Source organism: Rhamphochromis longiceps, linkage group LG10 (assembly GCF_057381845.1).
Source record: "Rhamphochromis longiceps isolate RC_006_pf linkage group LG10, R_longiceps_female_GT1.1, whole genome shotgun sequence".
NCBI lineage: Eukaryota > Metazoa > Chordata > Actinopteri > Cichliformes > Cichlidae > Rhamphochromis > Rhamphochromis longiceps.
Genome location: NC_140566.1, coordinates 2,075,082 through 2,091,893, shown reverse-complemented (window position 1 = coordinate 2,091,893; position 16,812 = coordinate 2,075,082). Strand labels below are relative to the sequence as shown.

The 16,812-nt window shown below is 43.5% G+C and overlaps 2 protein-coding genes across 3 annotated transcripts; one reads left to right on the top strand and one right to left on the bottom strand.

Annotated features, from left to right (window-relative positions):
• The first annotated feature begins 357 nt into the window (after positions 1-357).
• rnft1 (ring finger protein, transmembrane 1) lies at positions 358-4,659 on the top strand. 2 transcript variants are annotated; one of them, XM_085419840.1, is made up of 9 exons: positions 358-525; positions 988-1,436; positions 1,518-1,594; positions 1,682-1,782; positions 1,911-2,064; positions 2,164-2,322; positions 2,425-2,490; positions 2,591-2,692; positions 3,752-4,659. In XM_085419840.1, exons 1-9 carry the CDS (start codon positions 500-502, stop codon positions 3,884-3,886), a joined length of 1,269 nt encoding a protein of 422 aa, XP_085275966.1. In that variant the 5' UTR covers positions 358-499; the 3' UTR covers positions 3,887-4,659. The 2 variants fall into 2 exon arrangements, with proteins under 2 accessions (XP_085275966.1, XP_085275967.1); XM_085419841.1 differs by having other exon boundaries at positions 366-525; positions 918-1,436.
• Positions 4,660-4,795: 136 nt separating this feature from the next.
• Positions 4,796-16,540, bottom strand: rps6kb1a (ribosomal protein S6 kinase B1a). Its single transcript, XM_085419839.1, has 15 exons — positions 16,303-16,540; positions 15,258-15,301; positions 14,424-14,544; positions 12,890-12,958; positions 12,235-12,382; positions 12,085-12,142; positions 10,870-10,970; positions 10,619-10,709; positions 10,438-10,528; positions 10,212-10,319; positions 10,046-10,108; positions 9,885-9,962; positions 9,691-9,798; positions 8,570-8,682; positions 4,796-7,287 (listed from the first exon to the last, which is right to left on the bottom strand). The coding sequence occupies exons 1-15, from the start codon at positions 16,372-16,374 to the stop codon at positions 7,023-7,025; spliced, it is 1,530 nt and encodes a 509-aa protein (XP_085275965.1). The 5' UTR covers positions 16,375-16,540; the 3' UTR covers positions 4,796-7,022.
• Positions 16,541-16,812: the final 272 nt, after the last annotated feature.

Below are 16,812 nucleotides of genomic sequence, written 5' to 3'. Positions count from 1 at the left end.
ACAAAATGCAAAGTGCTTTAAAGACATCCGATTATGAAGAGATACCAAGGCTACAGCAGCAGAATCAGCAGCAACACTGGAGCTGAGAGGAATGCAGTGTCTCAAAGACACATCAGGGGCTAAATCCTCTGGTTCAGCTGCAAACGTTTTATTCACCATCTCAATTTCTGTGAGCAACTAAAACCTGCTCTGGAAACTGAGCCGCCTACATAACGACACGTGTGTGTTTTCTCTAAAGGGTTTATGCCTGTCATGTGACTGCAGTTCTGGGACATCCCAGTAGGTGGAGGTGTTGCGTCATTTTACCAAAACAAAAACAAAAAAAAACCGCCTGAACTAGAAAAAAACGTCGTGACGTGTGCAGTCGTAAAACAACGTCATGTCTGTACAAGCAGCTTATGGCTTAGCCTAAAAGCTAACATCTTATTTTTGTTTTTTTTTTGTTTTTGTTTCGTTTGGCGGGTCGGCTTTTGTTCTAGATGGAGACCCAGAGCCTACCATGAAACTCCGGGTCCAGAATGACAGGTGAGCTGAAGCTTAAACGGGGCCTAAGAAGAAACATGCTAGCTGCTAATGCTAACGGCTAGCTGTGTGTAGGAAACGCTCAGTTTACCTGTTAGCGGTCACTAAGCTGCTTTGGACCTTTTTTTATTACTATTACTTGAAAATGTCTGGGGGGTTTACCTAACGGTAGTTACGTTGGTATAATGAAATGAGTTATATGGAAATAATGTCAGAGTAATTCACTTTTGTGAACTTTAGCCAACCTAAAAAAGCAGATCTCCAGTCGCATTCGTGCCCCAAAGTACCACAGTACTGTCAGAGAGGAGTCTCGGCTGTTTTAGCATAAACAGTGCTAAACCCTTCATTACTTCTTAACACTTTATTAACGTCTTTACGTCGGTTCTCTCTGTCAGTTGACACGTAAACATGGCCGTGATCGTAGCTGCAGCGGGACACACTCTGACCGAGGCTCTTGTGTCTTAGGACTGATTCCAGAAGAGTACTGAAACTGAGGGAGTCTCCTACTGTAATGCAGCCTAATTCAACTGAGCGGGGAGGTCACGCGGGAAATGGTTTATCCCTAACTCTGCAGCCAGAGCTTTTCACCAGGGCACCTGTCAGTGGTGCTGCTGCCTCCAGCCCTGAGAGCAGTGAGGTACGAGTACCCATGACCGGTGGTCCCGGAGAGTCCAGTGGAGGTGCGTCATCCAGGAGATGCAGGATCAACTCCCACAGCCACACGCATTCACACGCACATAATCGGGCGCCCCCTTCCAGTTCAGAGCCCGAGCTTGACCCGCCCGACCCTGATCTGGACTCTGGAGAACCCAGCGCCTCTCTTTCTGAGCTACGCTGTCTCTTCCGCTGGCTCCAAAAGAGTCTTCCTTTCCTGGTCATACTGTGCGCTAAGCTGGTGATCCAACATGCTCTGGGTAAGCAGGAGTGAAGAAAACAGTGTCACCACAGCTGTGAGCACAAGAACGCATGTCATCGTGTCTCTCTTCCTTTACCAGGTTTAGCAGTTGGGATCGGCCTCTTCACGACCTTTCTGTATGTGAATAAAAACATTCAAACTCAAGTCTTTCTTCAGGTGAGTCAGCAGCTGAAAAACTGTTGATTTGTGATGCGTTTATGAATATTAATTAAGTCCCTGATACGACACGTTGTCTGTGTGCAGGATCGTCACTCAAAGCTGCAGTGCATATGGCTGCTGCTCTTCCTGATCTCCTGCACCTTACTGCTTTACTACACCTTTCTCACAGAGACACTTTATCATTGGTAAGGCACGATCCATTGTGTCACCTCACTTATCACTAGAAATATAGTGTCCGACCTAAAAGTGGAGTGTGATCAGATTTGTTGAAGAGCATTATGCCGTTTAACCCGACTGTCACCCTTCCTCGTAGCCTCATCCTGCTCAGTCCAACCATTGAGCGGCTGGGTTTCTGGGAGACACTCTGGGCAGTCGGCGTCACCAACTTTGTAATAAAGTTCCTCTGCATGGGAATCAAGTGCCTTATTCTGCTGCTGCCCTCTTCACTGGTGTCCTATCGAACTCAGGTTTGATTTGTGGATTTATTCTCGACATTGTTGACTTAATGAAGAAAACCAAAGCCCTGTTGGCAGGGCTGGTTCAGTAGCTTAAGTTTATTTCTCCAGGGCCGGTGGCTCATGTTGACTGAGGAGCTGGGTCAAGTCCACCAGACTATAGCGCCTGTTCCACTGTGGTTCCGCTACCTAGTCACCTACCAGGAGACAGAAGGCACCCCTGGACTTACACTCGGGGTCCTGTTGGCTTTGCTCTACCTCATACTAAAGGTGTGATCCTACAGCTTATATATTTTTGTAGTATAAATGCTAAAAGGGTTCTGTTTCCTGTTGACAATTACATCGAAAACTGTTGTTTTCTCTCCCTTTTAGCTTTTAGGATTGTATGGTCAGTGGACGTCTTTAATGAAAACTGGGAGGCTGTTCCTACGAGTCGAGGTCAGTGTTAAACAGCTTTATCTTTAAATTGTGAATTAAAGGTAAATGCAGATTGTGCTGAAGTGTCCGTATTGAAGTGTGTTTCCATGTTATTTCTCAGTGCACAGGCACAGCAGCCACGAGGAGTCAGTGTAACGAGGCTGGAGATGTCTGCCCCATCTGTCAGGGAGAGTACAGGGAGCCACGTGCACTTCTCTGTCAGGTAAAACGACACGTGCACACTTCCAGGGCCTGCTGTACGCTGCCACAAAAGTGTTGAGTCCCCCCTCATTTCTTTATGATTTGCTCCAAAGGAGCCAGACTTTTCTTTGAACACTGGCTGCTTTTTACTCATCTTCAGTCCTGTTCTTGTACCTGATCATTTTCAGAGGAATGCTTTTTTTAAATTTCTTTTGTTTATTAAGCAATTTAAGGCTGAACTCTAAGTCATTCAAGCATAAGAAGGCACCCAACTCAAGGCCCAGTGAATCAGTGTTAAGTCTTCACATGACAGACACCCCGACAGTGAACCAGCTGAAATGGTTTCTGTTGGGACTTTGTTGCTGCCAGCCTGTCTCAAAACATTTGTTCCCATTTCTTTAGCTGAATCTATAAAAAGTTTACTTGTTCATAGAAAATCAAGTAATGAGGGGTGGCTCAGGACTTCAGTACAGTCCTGTATTTGCTGCCTCAGTGTTCGATGCTTCTGTAAAACACTTTTAAATGGTGAGGTCAGAGTGTGTACAAATGTTCCCTGTCAGATTTTATATCAGGCACACAGCTCTGTGACATAGACTGTATATAAACCAGGGGTGGGGAACTCTGTGTCCTGCAGGGTTTAGATCTCACCCTGGGTCAACACACCTGAATCACATGATTAGTTCATTACCAGGCCTCTGGAGAACTTCAGGACATGTTGAGGAGGTCGTTTAGCCATTTAAATCAGCTGTGCTGGATCAAGGACACGTCTAAAACCTGCAGGACACCGGCCCTCGAGGCCTGGAGTTGCCCACCCCTGCGTTAGAGGAATGCAAATTTAGGGTACCTTTATATCGGCTTTATTTACTTTACAAAAGCTACAACCGCCTATTTATGGAGTCTTGAGCATAGAAGTGCGCCCCACCTGCTGTTGAAAAATGTCTGCAAGGGGCGGCCAATCAGGACAAAGCTGGTGTAAAGAGTGACGAAGGAGCTAAAACAAACTTGAAGAAGTTCAGTAGCCCTTTTCAGGCACTTTTGAGTGTAAAATGTGTTGATGTGCTTTCACTTCTCCGCTGTGCAGCACATATTCTGTGACGAATGCATCGCTATGTGGTTCAACCGGGAGAAGAGCTGCCCCCTCTGCCGCACAGTCATCACAGAGAAGGTCTACAAGTGGAGAGATGGAGCCACGTCTCCACACCTGCAGATTTATTAATGGTTCAGGTGTGGGATATTGGTATTATTTTGTATGTAATATGTGACTTTTCATGGCTGTCAAGCCCCACTGACAGATAACGTCGTACACACTGTTTCATTAGTCAGTTAAAGGCTGGGCTCCTTGCTGGCCGGGGCCAGTGAAGGTACACAACCATAGGCACGTTTCTGGCTTCTCTTGTTAAATCTCCAGCAAAGAATTTCTTCTTCTCACAGAAATTATTTTCTCACCCTCGAGTATTTTTTTGATTTAAGTAGTTTTGCTTTGTGTTGCTTTTCCTCACCTTTAGTCTTTGAAACTTTCCTCGAGAATGAAAATTTCATTACTTCCACATTTTTTTTTTTATGTTTTGTGAATATAGGAGCATAAGAGAATTACACACAGCACCTGATCCCCCGTCTTGTCTAGTGTTACCTAATTTCTGATCGCAACTATTCCGATTCATCCAAACGAATGCGCCAAATAAAAGCATCTGCTTCAGTTGTATCGTTCAGTTTGAAATCAGGCTGCAGAGCTGACCTTCTGGAACAACTCATAGGTATAATTGCTCATTAATGTGCACACAGTAAACTTCTTGCTTTCAGCTTTTTTGGGGGACTGCAGATTGTGATACTGATTTACACAAATTATTTTTTTACAGGGCTGACGTTGCCCCGTTTTTGTAAAAACCAAAGACTGGGAGAAACATCTATTTTATGTACAAAAATCATTTCACTGTTATTTTTATCCGCTCTGACCCATGAACTCTGATTAAAGATCTACATTTAAGTTAAGAGTTCTTGGCTTGATTTGTGGAGCAAACTGGGACCAGTTCCCTGGTGAACAGCTTCCAGTTTATGGGAAAAAACTTGGACGTTATCACTGAGATACGCTGAAATGTTCTGTTGCACCAGCAGGACTCAGACAGGCTCTGTTCATTTATGTTTTATTTCAACTTCATTATGTACATGATACAGTTCAGGTGAAGGATCGACACAACAAATGTCACCAGTGACTAAAATATCCTTTTCAACTCGAGACATGTTATCAAGTAAGCTTGATAAAGTATGGTTCAAACATCTGTGTGTAAAATGCTCCTTAAACATACCTGAACAGAAGCAAAATGCACCACTTTTACATCACCGTGTCTCAGACACGACAGTCACACCAAACCTCCCACTCAGACCACGATCAAAGATGTACACATCCTAGAAAGGCATGACGTCAGCGGTGGTAATCAATCCCAGCCTTACACGCGCACACGCACTCACACAACTACAATATACAGCAAACTGTACATACATGATGTACTCTGTCAGCAAAGGCACAGTGCCATTCCCATTGGTTTTTGCATCATAACATCATCTATCTTTCCACTGCAAAAGAAAAACTACACTTCAAGTTTTTGGCAAGGAAAGTCTAAAATGAAGAAAAAAAAGGTTTCAAAGTGAAACTATGCCTCGAAATAAATACTGTAAGACGTCGGGCCTTTGAAACATTAAAAAAAGCTGCATCTGAGGTTCTTGTAAGACTTTCTATGGAAATAAAATTACACTGTACACGATTATAATTGCAACAGAAGTCAAATCAACTTTTTACACATTCTGCTGCCCTATGTGAATAATACTACATAATAAATACATAGTTTGCATAGTGTAGACAACGAAGTGGAACCACAATGGCACTTGAAATAAATATAAACAAAGTAAGCGAGTGGAGTGACGGCTGTTAAACACAGCTGCTTTACAGGAATGATCCAAATACATCGGCTCAGTCAGTAAAACCTAAAACATGAACCAAAAGAAGTTCCTACACAGTTCATTTGTAGAAAAAGGCGCAAACTTCCTGTGTTTTCATTTTTATGATTACCAGAAAAATCCCCAAAGCTTCAGCTCGTTTTGGCCAAACGTTACAGTCAGCATTTGTGGATTGCAGGGAACAATTTCAAAAACAACAACAGAAGTCACTCGTTTAGCTTTCATTAGCATTATGGGAATCTGAATCCGACCTTTGGTCATTTTTAGGATGACAGGGTTCAATGGCTTGACTCCAAAGGCTCATCTAGCAGCTTTACGTCGCACAAACATCCCAAACATCGCACTCTTAATAGATGGTCTATTCACACAGGTGTGTGTTAATACGCCCTTACGCTTAAAGCCATGTTACAATGCACAAAAAGCACACTCACAGTACCTTAGACATGAATGCAGCCCATGTCAGTAAAAAAGGCAGTGATACCAATCTGGCTCAGAGTATTTTGGGTCAACATGCTTGTTGGTTTCCAACCATGCCAGTGGCAATGAGACTGCATGAGTTAAAAAATAAGAGCAGGAGATTTAAGTGACACACAAAGGCTTTTGGAGTCTGTTTACATTCAACACAAAGAAAACGATCAGTGTTTCTGGATCGGCGTCCCGCAGGAAGCCTTCCAGTCACACAAAGCAGTGCCAGCATTTGGTATCGACTGTGGTGGAAGTGATGCACTTGGCTGAAATTTCACTTGTCTTTTTATAGCTGCTTTCCTTCAGGCGCGCTCTTCACCTGCTCTCAGCTCTAGTGACGAAGGCGATCTGACTCTGTCCTTTAAATATAAAGGACCTAACCCTGTGAAACTATGATCCAATAAATCCACTGACTGACAGCGCGATCCGAAATTTCACAGAGTGACTGTTCAGATAAAATGTCACGATGAGGAAGAAACAAACGCTCCTTATTAGAGATCCTTTTCTCACTGTGATGGAGTAGACTCGCCGTAAACACTACAAGTAACGTTACCCTAGACTCGAAGATAAAAGAGCACCAGTAAATCCTACAGTAATGCCAGTTGAGTACATCTCAATCACCTGAGCCCACTCGTCAGCTGGCGTTTTTCAGCACACGTTCGAACAGAGTTTGTCGAAGAGCACCTCTCACACCGCTCTGCTAATTTATAAACTGCTGATTAGCTGTGGCGAGTTACAAAAAAAAAAAAAAGGCCCAGGCTAAGTCAGGAGGTTTCAGGCGGTTAAGGAGGGGAAGGCGCTGCTGGAAGAGCTGGTGATCGGCGTTGACAGCGTCAGTCAAAGTAAAAAAAGAAATCCTACAAGTCTCTTTGAAAGGACAAAAGGAAAAGGAAGGGACACTCAAAGAGGGCCGGCGTTCATAGGCGAGCCGAGCGTCATAGGTTCATTCGTAGGTGTTCGGGCCGCTTGGAGTTCATGGGGTACGCCTGCTTCTTGTAGGGCCCTACACTGATGCCTGAAGGGTGCCTGATGGGAAGCGGCGCAGAAGCCTCGGTGAAGCCGCTGCCGCTCGTGTCCATTTGCTCCACTGCTGAAACCTCCATGGGCTGGTCCATCGAGCTGCTGGGTGAAAGCAGAGATGGGCTGCCAGTCATCAAAGGTCCCCGGTGCCAGTTGCCCCCCCCTGCAAACTTCACCGGACTGAGGAAGAAGATATGACATACTTTGATTAGGCTCAAAGGCTGTTATGTGCACCACACGGCTACAGTCGTGAAAAAGTACACCAAAGCACACCATCACACACCAGGACTTACGAAGAAAACTTGTTTATTTAAATACAACCTGAGAATAAACAACACAACAACAACGTTGCTTCGGTTCAGTAAGACTTCCAGCTCTCTTCAGTCAGAGGTCTGGACTTTGACCGGGTCATTAAACCACATTTAGTGTTTTCTTTTTGAGACACTTGGATGTAGGTTCCCTGATGTGTCCTATGAAAGGATCCATTTAGGCCAAGCTTTAGCTGTCAGATAGAAAGCTGCATATTTGGCTCAAGGATACTTTGGTACACAGGAGTTCCACATTTGCTGCAAAACGAGCCCAGATCATTATCCCTCTACCACCACGCTCGGCCGGTGGTTTATGGCGTTATTGCCAGACATCTTCATTTTGGAACATTGTTCCAGAGGTTTTGTGGCGTGTACAGATACGACTTTGCAATCTAAGCCGTGCTGCCGTGTTCTTCTTTAGAGAAAAGAGCCTTGTCCTTGCAACCTTTGCCTTTTTCTAATTGTACTATTATGAACTTTCCCTGTCGAGTCTGAGATGTGGCTCTTAGGGAGTGCACGGACTGACGTGGCTTTCCTGGGTACAATGACAGTTGTGCTGAACATTTCCTGCTTGGGAATAATCGTTCCCACAGTAGAACGATTCACTTGAAATTATTTGGAAATGGTCTTGTGACCCTCTCAAAACTCATGGGCAGCAGCAACTGTTCCTCCTTGGCACTGTGTTAACACACACATTAATGCTCAAGACCAGCCAAAACATCTGCCTTTATGGTGGTGCTCAACTGATGATCAGTCAACTGCATTTGATCAGCAGCATCTGGGTTATTACTGTTTTAATGGGAGCAGTAAGGGAGTACCGTCCACTGATTCTGCATTCTGGCTTCAAATTATTTTGTGTTGTTGTTCATCTGAGGTTGTTTTTTTATTTAATGTTCTTATTCATGAAACCTTGCGTACAAGGGATGCGTACAATTACCCCCAAAACTCCAAAACACCCCTCACCTTCCCTATCCATGTTTTTATTCAATTCATTTAAGCTTTAATGACTTTATATGCCTTACTGTTAGCCAAGAAAATTTAAGCTATTCACAAGGTCAGCGAGTGAGTCATCAGGATGAAGACTTGTTTTGGGAAATTTTTTAAATGACCAGTGAAATCGGACAGATCTGCAGAGAAAAACAACATGCCGTTACCTCACAGGTGTTCTCGGGCTTCCCGGGAACTTTCGCGGCGAGCGGACCTTTGGCTCAAAGGAGAACTTCTCTTTGACGTTTTCAAGCACAGATGGGGCTACATATGTGAAACCCTGGGGAAGGGGTGGAGGACAAAAACAGAAAGATCTCAGCCCACTTCAAAGACCATCTTTCCAAAAACAACCCACAGCTGATGATGAACAATGAAATGCTGAGTAAACCATATCATGCAATGCGGTGGAAAAGTGAGTGAAGCTTCCAGGAAAACCAACAGGATTAAACCAGATGGGACGCATTAACTGGTTCTCGTAAGACCCACTTGTCGAAAAGGGAACAAAAACAAAACACGAAAAAAACCCAGTATGTCCAGAACTAGCTGCTGTTTGCATGTTTTCAGACAACACAAACAGTCAGTGCACCGTTTTCTATTAAAAACTCTGCGTAAGTTTAGCAACATCAGCTTTGCACCAGATATTTAGCGTTTTCCTACCTCACATCATCTGACCACAAACGATGACCGAACGAAACTCTACAAAACACTGACACGCAGGTTATGAGTCGTCTTTCATAGATCTTACCCTGCAACATTATTATACGCTCACCCACCACTCTGTCAGGTATACCTGTCCCAACTGCTAATTAGTGCACATAACTAATCAGCCAATGGCAGAGCAGCGACTCGCTCATTCACGCTAAACTCATACACATGGTCAAGATGACGTGTGAGGTTCAGAATGGGGCAGAAAGGTGATTTAAGCGACTCTGAATGTGGTTGCCGGTGCCAGATGGGCTGGTCCGAGTATATCTGAGAAACTGCTGATCTGCTGGGATTTTCCCACACCATCATCTCCAGAGTTTACAGAGAGTGGTCCAAAACAGAAAATAATCCAGTAAGCAGCCATTCTCTGCTAATGCCGGAGAAGGCTGGCCACACTCGACCCAACAGAGCACTTTGGGACGTGTCGAAACGAGAGTCGCATCACGGACGCAGCAGCTGTGTGATGCTATCCTGTCAATGTGGGCCGGCACCTTGTTGAGTTACCAGTCAGTTCAGAAGGTTCACTAACACTTGCAAGGTGTAACTAATGAAGTGGCCGGTGAGTGAGGCACCAGTTACACACCAGGAAGACTTGATTGGCACTTTCACTGAGCATGGAGTCATCGGGGCTGTCCACTGGAGTCTGACTGGTGAACTTGGAATCAAACTGGCTGACATCATCAGCTGATTGCTGTAAAAATACAATAGTAATCAGGTTAGTTAATGACCTTCATGGCCACATTACACAGGACATCTCTGTGTGGAAGACAAACTCACCAGAAATGGTTTAAATGGAGGCTCTACTTTGCGAGCAAGGAGTTCGTCCCAATTTATAAGGCGGAAGAACGTATGGGCCTAGGAAACATGACAGCCGTTTTGTGTCTGCGTGGTTTTTTAAAAACATATTTTTCAAGCTCCATCTGAAAAGCGATGCCTACCTGGACTTCAGCTGCATCTCCTGGACCGCCCCCGAGTCGCAACGAGGCATTTCTCTTCAGCAACTAGAAAAAACATAAATATTCGTATTTTTGACAGCAGATCAGTGCTTTTTAACGAGACAGGCGTGTGAAGCGTGTGGGGAGGAGCAAGGCTTTAACAGCTCACCTTTTTCAGAAGGTCCCTGGCTTCTTGCGTGAGGTAAGGTGGAAGGCTGAGTTTACATTTTAAGATTTTGTCTATGGTCTTCTTTCGGTTTTCACCGGTGAACGGAGGCTGAGGGACAGCAGCAGATTGGAAACATTAGCTGAGCAGCACGATAAGGACGCTGTGAGTAACGGTTCCGGTTACTTGTATTAGTTAGTTATTAAGATGTTGACTGGTTTGTACTTACTGCTCCTGTCAGCATGTCGTACATGAGCGCTCCCAGACTCCACCAGTCCACAGCACGATTATGTCCACTCCTCATCAGGATCTCTGGAGCCCTGAAGAAGAAGAGGCAGAGGAGAAGGCGTGTCAAACCAGAGGCATGAATGTGCTGATGTGTATGCAAATCATCAGACTGTTTGCCATACATGTACTCGATAGTGCCGCAGAAGGTGTGGGTGACTGTTCCATCATGGATGGACTCTTTGCATAGGCCGAAATCCGTCAGCTTCACGTGTCCTAGAAGGTGGATGCGTACAGAGGACACGTTAGAAGGTCAAGGTTGTGTTTTAATAGTTGAATGCAAAACAAGCAGAAGATATTTGCAAGAAAATCTCAGTTGGTGAAGGACATGTATCTAGGTCGGACGTTGAGTAAGCAGCTCCTAGTGTTTCAGTACCGTTGTTATTGAGCATGATGTTCTCAGGTTTTAAGTCCCTGTAGATGATGCCTTTTTGGTGCAGGTGACCCAGCGCCATTGAGATCTCGGCCAGGTAGAAACTGTCAACAGAAAAACACAACGCAGGTCCCATATTTAGTCGAATGCATTGACATTTCTATCCATTTTTCCTCGTTACTCTTCTATGTTTACGCACATTTCTTGCCCACGTTATGATGTAATGTTTACACTCCTGTGCCTTTCTGCACTCAGTGTCTCTCATTATTCTAGGAACACTACTAACCCTTATTTGTTCAGCACTTTGGTTCATGGAGTCTCCATCTACAGACTGTGTTTATAAGACAAAAGGACTCATACTGCAAGCATTCAGTCCCTGCTCCAGCTGAACAGTCCTACTGTTCCAGCTCAGTGTCTGAGAGACAGAGTCACCTACGTGCCTCCCTTCACGTAAGTCAGTTCCTCAAACTTTAAACTCCCCCGTGTGCCAATTTCCTCGATGTGATTGTTTTTCCTCGTGATGCTTTTTGGGGCTCCAGTTTAAATATGTCCGTCTGCTCCAATCAGAACACAAGCAGCTACTGTTTGTCTCTTTGTTGTATTCCTAGAAATATTTTGGAGAACCTGTTTTTGACTGAATGTGAATCATAAAGTCACATCACTGGGTGTTAAGATGCCTCTTCTGTGGGTTAACATCCTAAATGCATGGTGCTGATCATGTAATATGCAAACATGCAAGTTAATGTAAAGATGCAACTACTGTATAAAGCAGCAAATCAATCTGTTCAGCAAGCTGGTAGGAAGGACTAATGTGAAACATCACAGTCACAGGAGTTAGTGTGTGCAACAAACAAAACACACAACTTCACACGTCTGGTCAAAAACAACAAATTGTATGAATGTAGATAACGTTCCTCTCAGTGGTGTCACTCAGACGGTCATCTCTGTTTTTGGTGAAAGTGGATATTAATAAGTGCCAACTTCCACCTACTCATGTTTGCGTACGGTGTGTGCACAACATGTCAGATGTATTTGTTTGTCACACGTGGTACGTAAGGATTCTTAGGGATGATATTTACATTTGTCCCTGTTTTCATTGGACACTGGCTTTGTTCATGATAATGAAAGCTTGCAGCTGCGCTTACTGTGAGCGCAGTAAACTGAACTCAACCAAAAAAAGAAGACGATCGAGGTTTTACCAGCAACAGACCAACTCACCATGCTGTGTCCTCCATGAAGATTCCCTCTCTTTCCAGCTGCATGAACAGCTCCCCGCCTAGTTACCACATACGAAAACTCATCGTTCAAATGTATTCACACTGGGAATGAGGAGCTGCACTGATAGAATGACTGGGAATTCCTTCTCACCGCTCAGATACTCAAGGATGAGGTACAACTTTCCCCCCGTCTGGAAGGCATAGATCAGGTCAACAATGAACGGATGTTTAACCTCCTCCAATATGTTCCTCTCGGCTTTGGTGTGGGCGGTGTCCTTTGCGTTACGCACAATCATGGCCTGGACAGAAAAGCACAGTGCAGGGGTGTGAAACTATTTGGGCAATAAATCTTACCCCATTAGCTGGCACGAAACCTTTAAAACATCAGCTGCAGAGGCAGAGCGGGAACCGGGACGCCAAGATGGTAGCTACAGCTAAGTCTCATTAAGCTAATAAACAGTCATTAAGCGAAACCTCAGGCTTCGGGGAATATGAGCTGGTTTTTCAAGGAGAGCCAGACATGAGCTCTGTGTCGACAGCAGAGAGGAGGCAAGCTGAACAGAAGCAGCAGCTCTGAGGTGTCATGAGAAAAACGCCTGGTGCCATTATTTTAGGTTGGTTTGTCCTTCTGGCTTCGTAGCTCAGCGTAAGAGGATATCATATTCAGATCACCTGCTCCGGCTCGTAGCTATTGATACGGAGAACTCGGACATCAACTCTGCAACACCAGACTGATTGTGTATTCAGACACGGGCCAGTTTCTACGAATGAACCCGACTCGAGTACATGCAAGCAGATTTACTCACCTTCTTTAAAACCTTCATAGCAAATATCTTCCCAGAGGTGGCACCCGATACCTTCCGAACCTGGAACACCTGCAAAAATAATTTACATTTGTATAAAGACATTTAAGGAGGAGTGCTACAAGGTTCATCAAATTTTATCTAAGACTAAAGCGCACAAAGAAAGAAATGCATTTCCTGAAAGACAAGCAGCAGTGATACAACACAGATTTTTTTAATGTAACATCAAATATGTGCAGCACTCCCTCGCACTCTGGCATGGAGCTAAGGTCATAACGCCCATAATGAAACGCTGCTCTCACTCTGCGCAGTGAGAGCAGGTGAACGTAATGCCAATGCTTGCCTCTGGGTCTTACTGACTGTATCTATATGTTAGTTTGAATATCTTGAACTTCGGCTGACAGCTTCCAGAGAGATATAAGATGATTTTATAGCTAACATTATTGCTTAAGCATGTGACTTTTGTAGCTTATTTAAGACTTTTTAATACCACCTTTTCAAAAACTACGATGAATGTACCGTCACCTATCCTTTGGCTGTGGGGTCCAGATATTTTGAATTGGAAAAATTATACATTCGAGACACAAATTCAATCGCTCAGGTATGAATTTGAAAATCATTGTCTTTACTCTTAAAAAATAAGACTAAAATCATCTGTTCTTACTTCGTATAAGGAAAGGCTTGAGTTCTGACCCTCAGTTAAAAATACAGAGAAACTTTTGCCAAATTATGCAACATGACGACGATATCAAAACAGCTGCCAATGTGCTACATTTTTCTTCTTCTTTTTTCTTAATACGATTGTGTTATCTCATAATTCTAAGTAAGTCCCAAGTTACGGAAAATGACTTTGTTGTCATCTCCGTCAAAACCACTTCAGACAGAGCAAGTCATGCATCTGCTTGCTAAGTGAAAAATGTTTCCAAAATAACTAATGTGCTCTGTCATTGTCAAGTTTAGCAACGAAACATCAGGGAAGTTCCAGAGCTCTACATCCACAAAAATAAGGCAGAACCTACAATGTGCACTCATCTTTAAAATCTCCATTTGTCCTAAGATTTGATACAAGCAGCTGCAGACGGATTACTTTGATGCTTTATGTCTATGCAAAGAAAGGCTTCTACTTCTTTGCTTCAAGAGCTTACGGTAAAGGTGAAACAGGATTTCTTTCTTCCTACCACAGGAAAAATATTGCTAGATATTTGTGGGAATTGGAGGGCTGTTGATAAACAACAATGACACTGTAAACTATTGCCAAATTTCCCATTCCACCCACTGGAATTTCAAGACATCTGCAATGCCTCCCACACATACTGACACCAGGTCCCAGGCTAAGAAATATAAGTTGCATTTTACACGATTTTAAAAACAAAGGGTTTTTTTTGTTTTTAAATTAACGCTGCATCAAATGCATATGAATATGAAGATGTAAGTTAAGCCTTTTCAAACCCTAACTTTCAAGTCAAGAGGGGTCAATAAAAGGAGGAGGGAAAACGTGTCAGAGAGAAATGTCGATTTGAGAGTCTTGAGTCCTCACCTTCCCATAGCCACCTTTTCCCAAAACTTTCAGCAGCTCAAAGCATTCGGGCCTGATCTGCTCTGTTCCTTTGTTCACGCTGTTCTCTGAAATTTCAAACTTCTCACAGTCATCCATGTTACTGGCAAAACAAAGCAAAAAAATAAATAAAGAAGATAAGAAAGTAAAGATGAAACACAGGTTCAGAATATTTTGCACAACACTGTTAGCATTTTAGGATGAGTGCCACAAACACTTGAGCACCGTGACAACATTGGGTAATGGCTGGACTTTTTCTGATGCTAGTTTTATTTTATTTATTTATTTTTATGTATTTTGTTTGGGGTGGGGGGACTGGCTGAGTGAGATCAGTGCCCACTGCTAAAGCACTTCCACACAAAGATCCCTCAGATATTTCCAAGTGAGAACAAAGAAGCCAAACAGGATTATCACAGATTACAATGATTGTTTTACCTGCTAAATGGTGCTTCACACAGCACCACAGGTCTCCACCTGGATGCATGAACGGCTCTCAAAGCTACCAGGTTTCAGTTCACTTTAATGGGCAACCCAGCATTAGAAAACAAAACAACCCTGCTACAGAGGGTTGTTATGGTCTGGCACTACATAACGTATGTTAGTTTTCCATTAAGTTTAGTTGCAAATTTCTTATGGCTCAGAAGTACAATCAAGTTCGCTTAAAATTGGTTAGTTCTTTTACCAATTTAAAAACAGCTATGACGGGATTTAGGTTTTTCCCAGATCCTGAAATGTTGACTCCCACGCATCCAATTAAGAAAAATGGTTTGTTCCCTTTTTCGAAACACAGTGAATCACAACATCGCTTATACTCACAAATCAAAGCTACTGCACTGCTCCATGTACTCACTGAGCTGCCCCTGGAAACAAAAGGGGACACCGGGACACAACATTTAGGCACACAGGAATGCGAGGGAGAACTGTTCTTTACTAGGGAGTCTGAATCAATCGGAGGTACATTACAGACCTTTTCATTTTCTAGCGATATATTTTTATTAGCCTAGTTCACTCAAAGTTAGGACAGCCTCACGGCTAACCAATACAGTTAAGCAGGGACGTGCTGTATGTCTAACACTATCAGTTTTAAACGAAACTGATAACCAGGAACGCAGCGACGACAGCAGACTCGTAGCCTCGCGTTAACGTTACGCCGCGGTGGGAAGGCTAGCAAAAGTGTGATCCTCTTACCTGCAGTGATGCTAGCACCGGTAGCATTTCAGCCTGTTGTTGGTCGGCTGGAGTATAATTTATTTGTATTATTATTATTTTCTAAAGAACGGTCAGAAAGGGATACACTACTGATTAAATTAAAGTAGCTAACAAACCGCAGATATAGCATTCATGTGCAGCTAATGTAGCTAGTTACACGGCAATAAGAGCATCCCTCCGAAAATACCGATTAATAGCGTTGCCGCTCATAGCTCCATAATCGGACAACCCCTTACGCCCTAGCTACTACACCGTCAATTGCTATTGTTTAGCTTTCGTTATGCTTTATTTCTAACCTGACATTTTACCTTATTTTTGATTTCTTTACCCTCTGGCGTTGATATCTTCTCTGCTTGTACACTTTCAACTGAAGAATAACCTTACTTGTACTTGAGGGCTGGCCACCTTAACTTAAGCCACCCATCGTCCAAAACTTTAAGTAAAATCCAGAAAATGTAACTGTAATGTTTAATTTCATTGTAGCTAACGTTGTATGTGAAAGCACATTAATACGCGGGAAAAGAGTGAAAGATGACGTGTCCGATAATGGATACATGGGCACCGGTGTTAGCAACTTAGGCCTCGGAGCTGCTTAGTTCTAGCTAACTGGCTAACAGCAGGGACATTAGCCTTAGCGTTAGCATCAACTCACCCCATCCTCAAATTCTTCGTCAGAGACATTCTCATCCGGTTGATCCAAATCGATGTCAAAAACCGCGGCCATGGCCGCGACACCTTACTTGGCGTTAAATGACAAAACACAGGCCCGATCCGTCACCTCATGTGAGAGCCATCACCGTTACAACCGGCTACAGCAGAAAGCATGGGCTCACCAACCAAAACAACACAGGAATCGAACAGCAGCAACAAAAAGAGCCTCTAGCGTCGGCCGGCGGCACTACTCTGCTCAGGCTGGACGAAAACATCAGGAAAGAGTTCCAGTAACGGCAGATCAGGAAAATAAATCCAGTAACTGAAAGAGGGAAAGTGGTCAGATGTGCCAACATAAACAAACAAACACACACTAATAAGAAAAATAAATAAATGAACGAATAAATATAGGTGGATGATTTATTTCCCAGTCTGTGCAAATTACATTTGAATTGTATTTAAAGATTTGCATAAAAACGTATTTATAGTACATGTTTATGAGAGAATGTAT

Excerpts from the sequence above, each read along its gene's own strand:
- rnft1 (XM_085419840.1), top strand. The coding sequence starts at position 500 with ATGAAACTCCGGGTCCAGAATGACAG. Across the intron at positions 1,783-1,910 it reads ACAGAGACACTTTATCATTG|CCTCATCCTGCTCAGTCCAA; the intron begins GTAAGGCACGAT and ends CCTTCCTCGTAG. Across the intron at positions 2,065-2,163 it reads TGGTGTCCTATCGAACTCAG|GGCCGGTGGCTCATGTTGAC; the intron begins GTTTGATTTGTG and ends TTATTTCTCCAG.
- rps6kb1a (XM_085419839.1), bottom strand. The coding sequence starts at position 16,374 with ATGGCCGCGGTTTTTGACATCGATTTGGATCAACCGGATGAGAATGTC. Across the intron at positions 15,302-16,302 it reads ACGAAGAATTTGAGGATGGG|GGGCAGCTCAGTGAGTACAT; the intron begins GTGAGTTGATGC and ends TTTTGTTTCCAG. Across the intron at positions 12,143-12,234 it reads CATCCTTGAGTATCTGAGCG|GCGGGGAGCTGTTCATGCAG; the intron begins GTGAGAAGGAAT and ends TGTGGTAACTAG.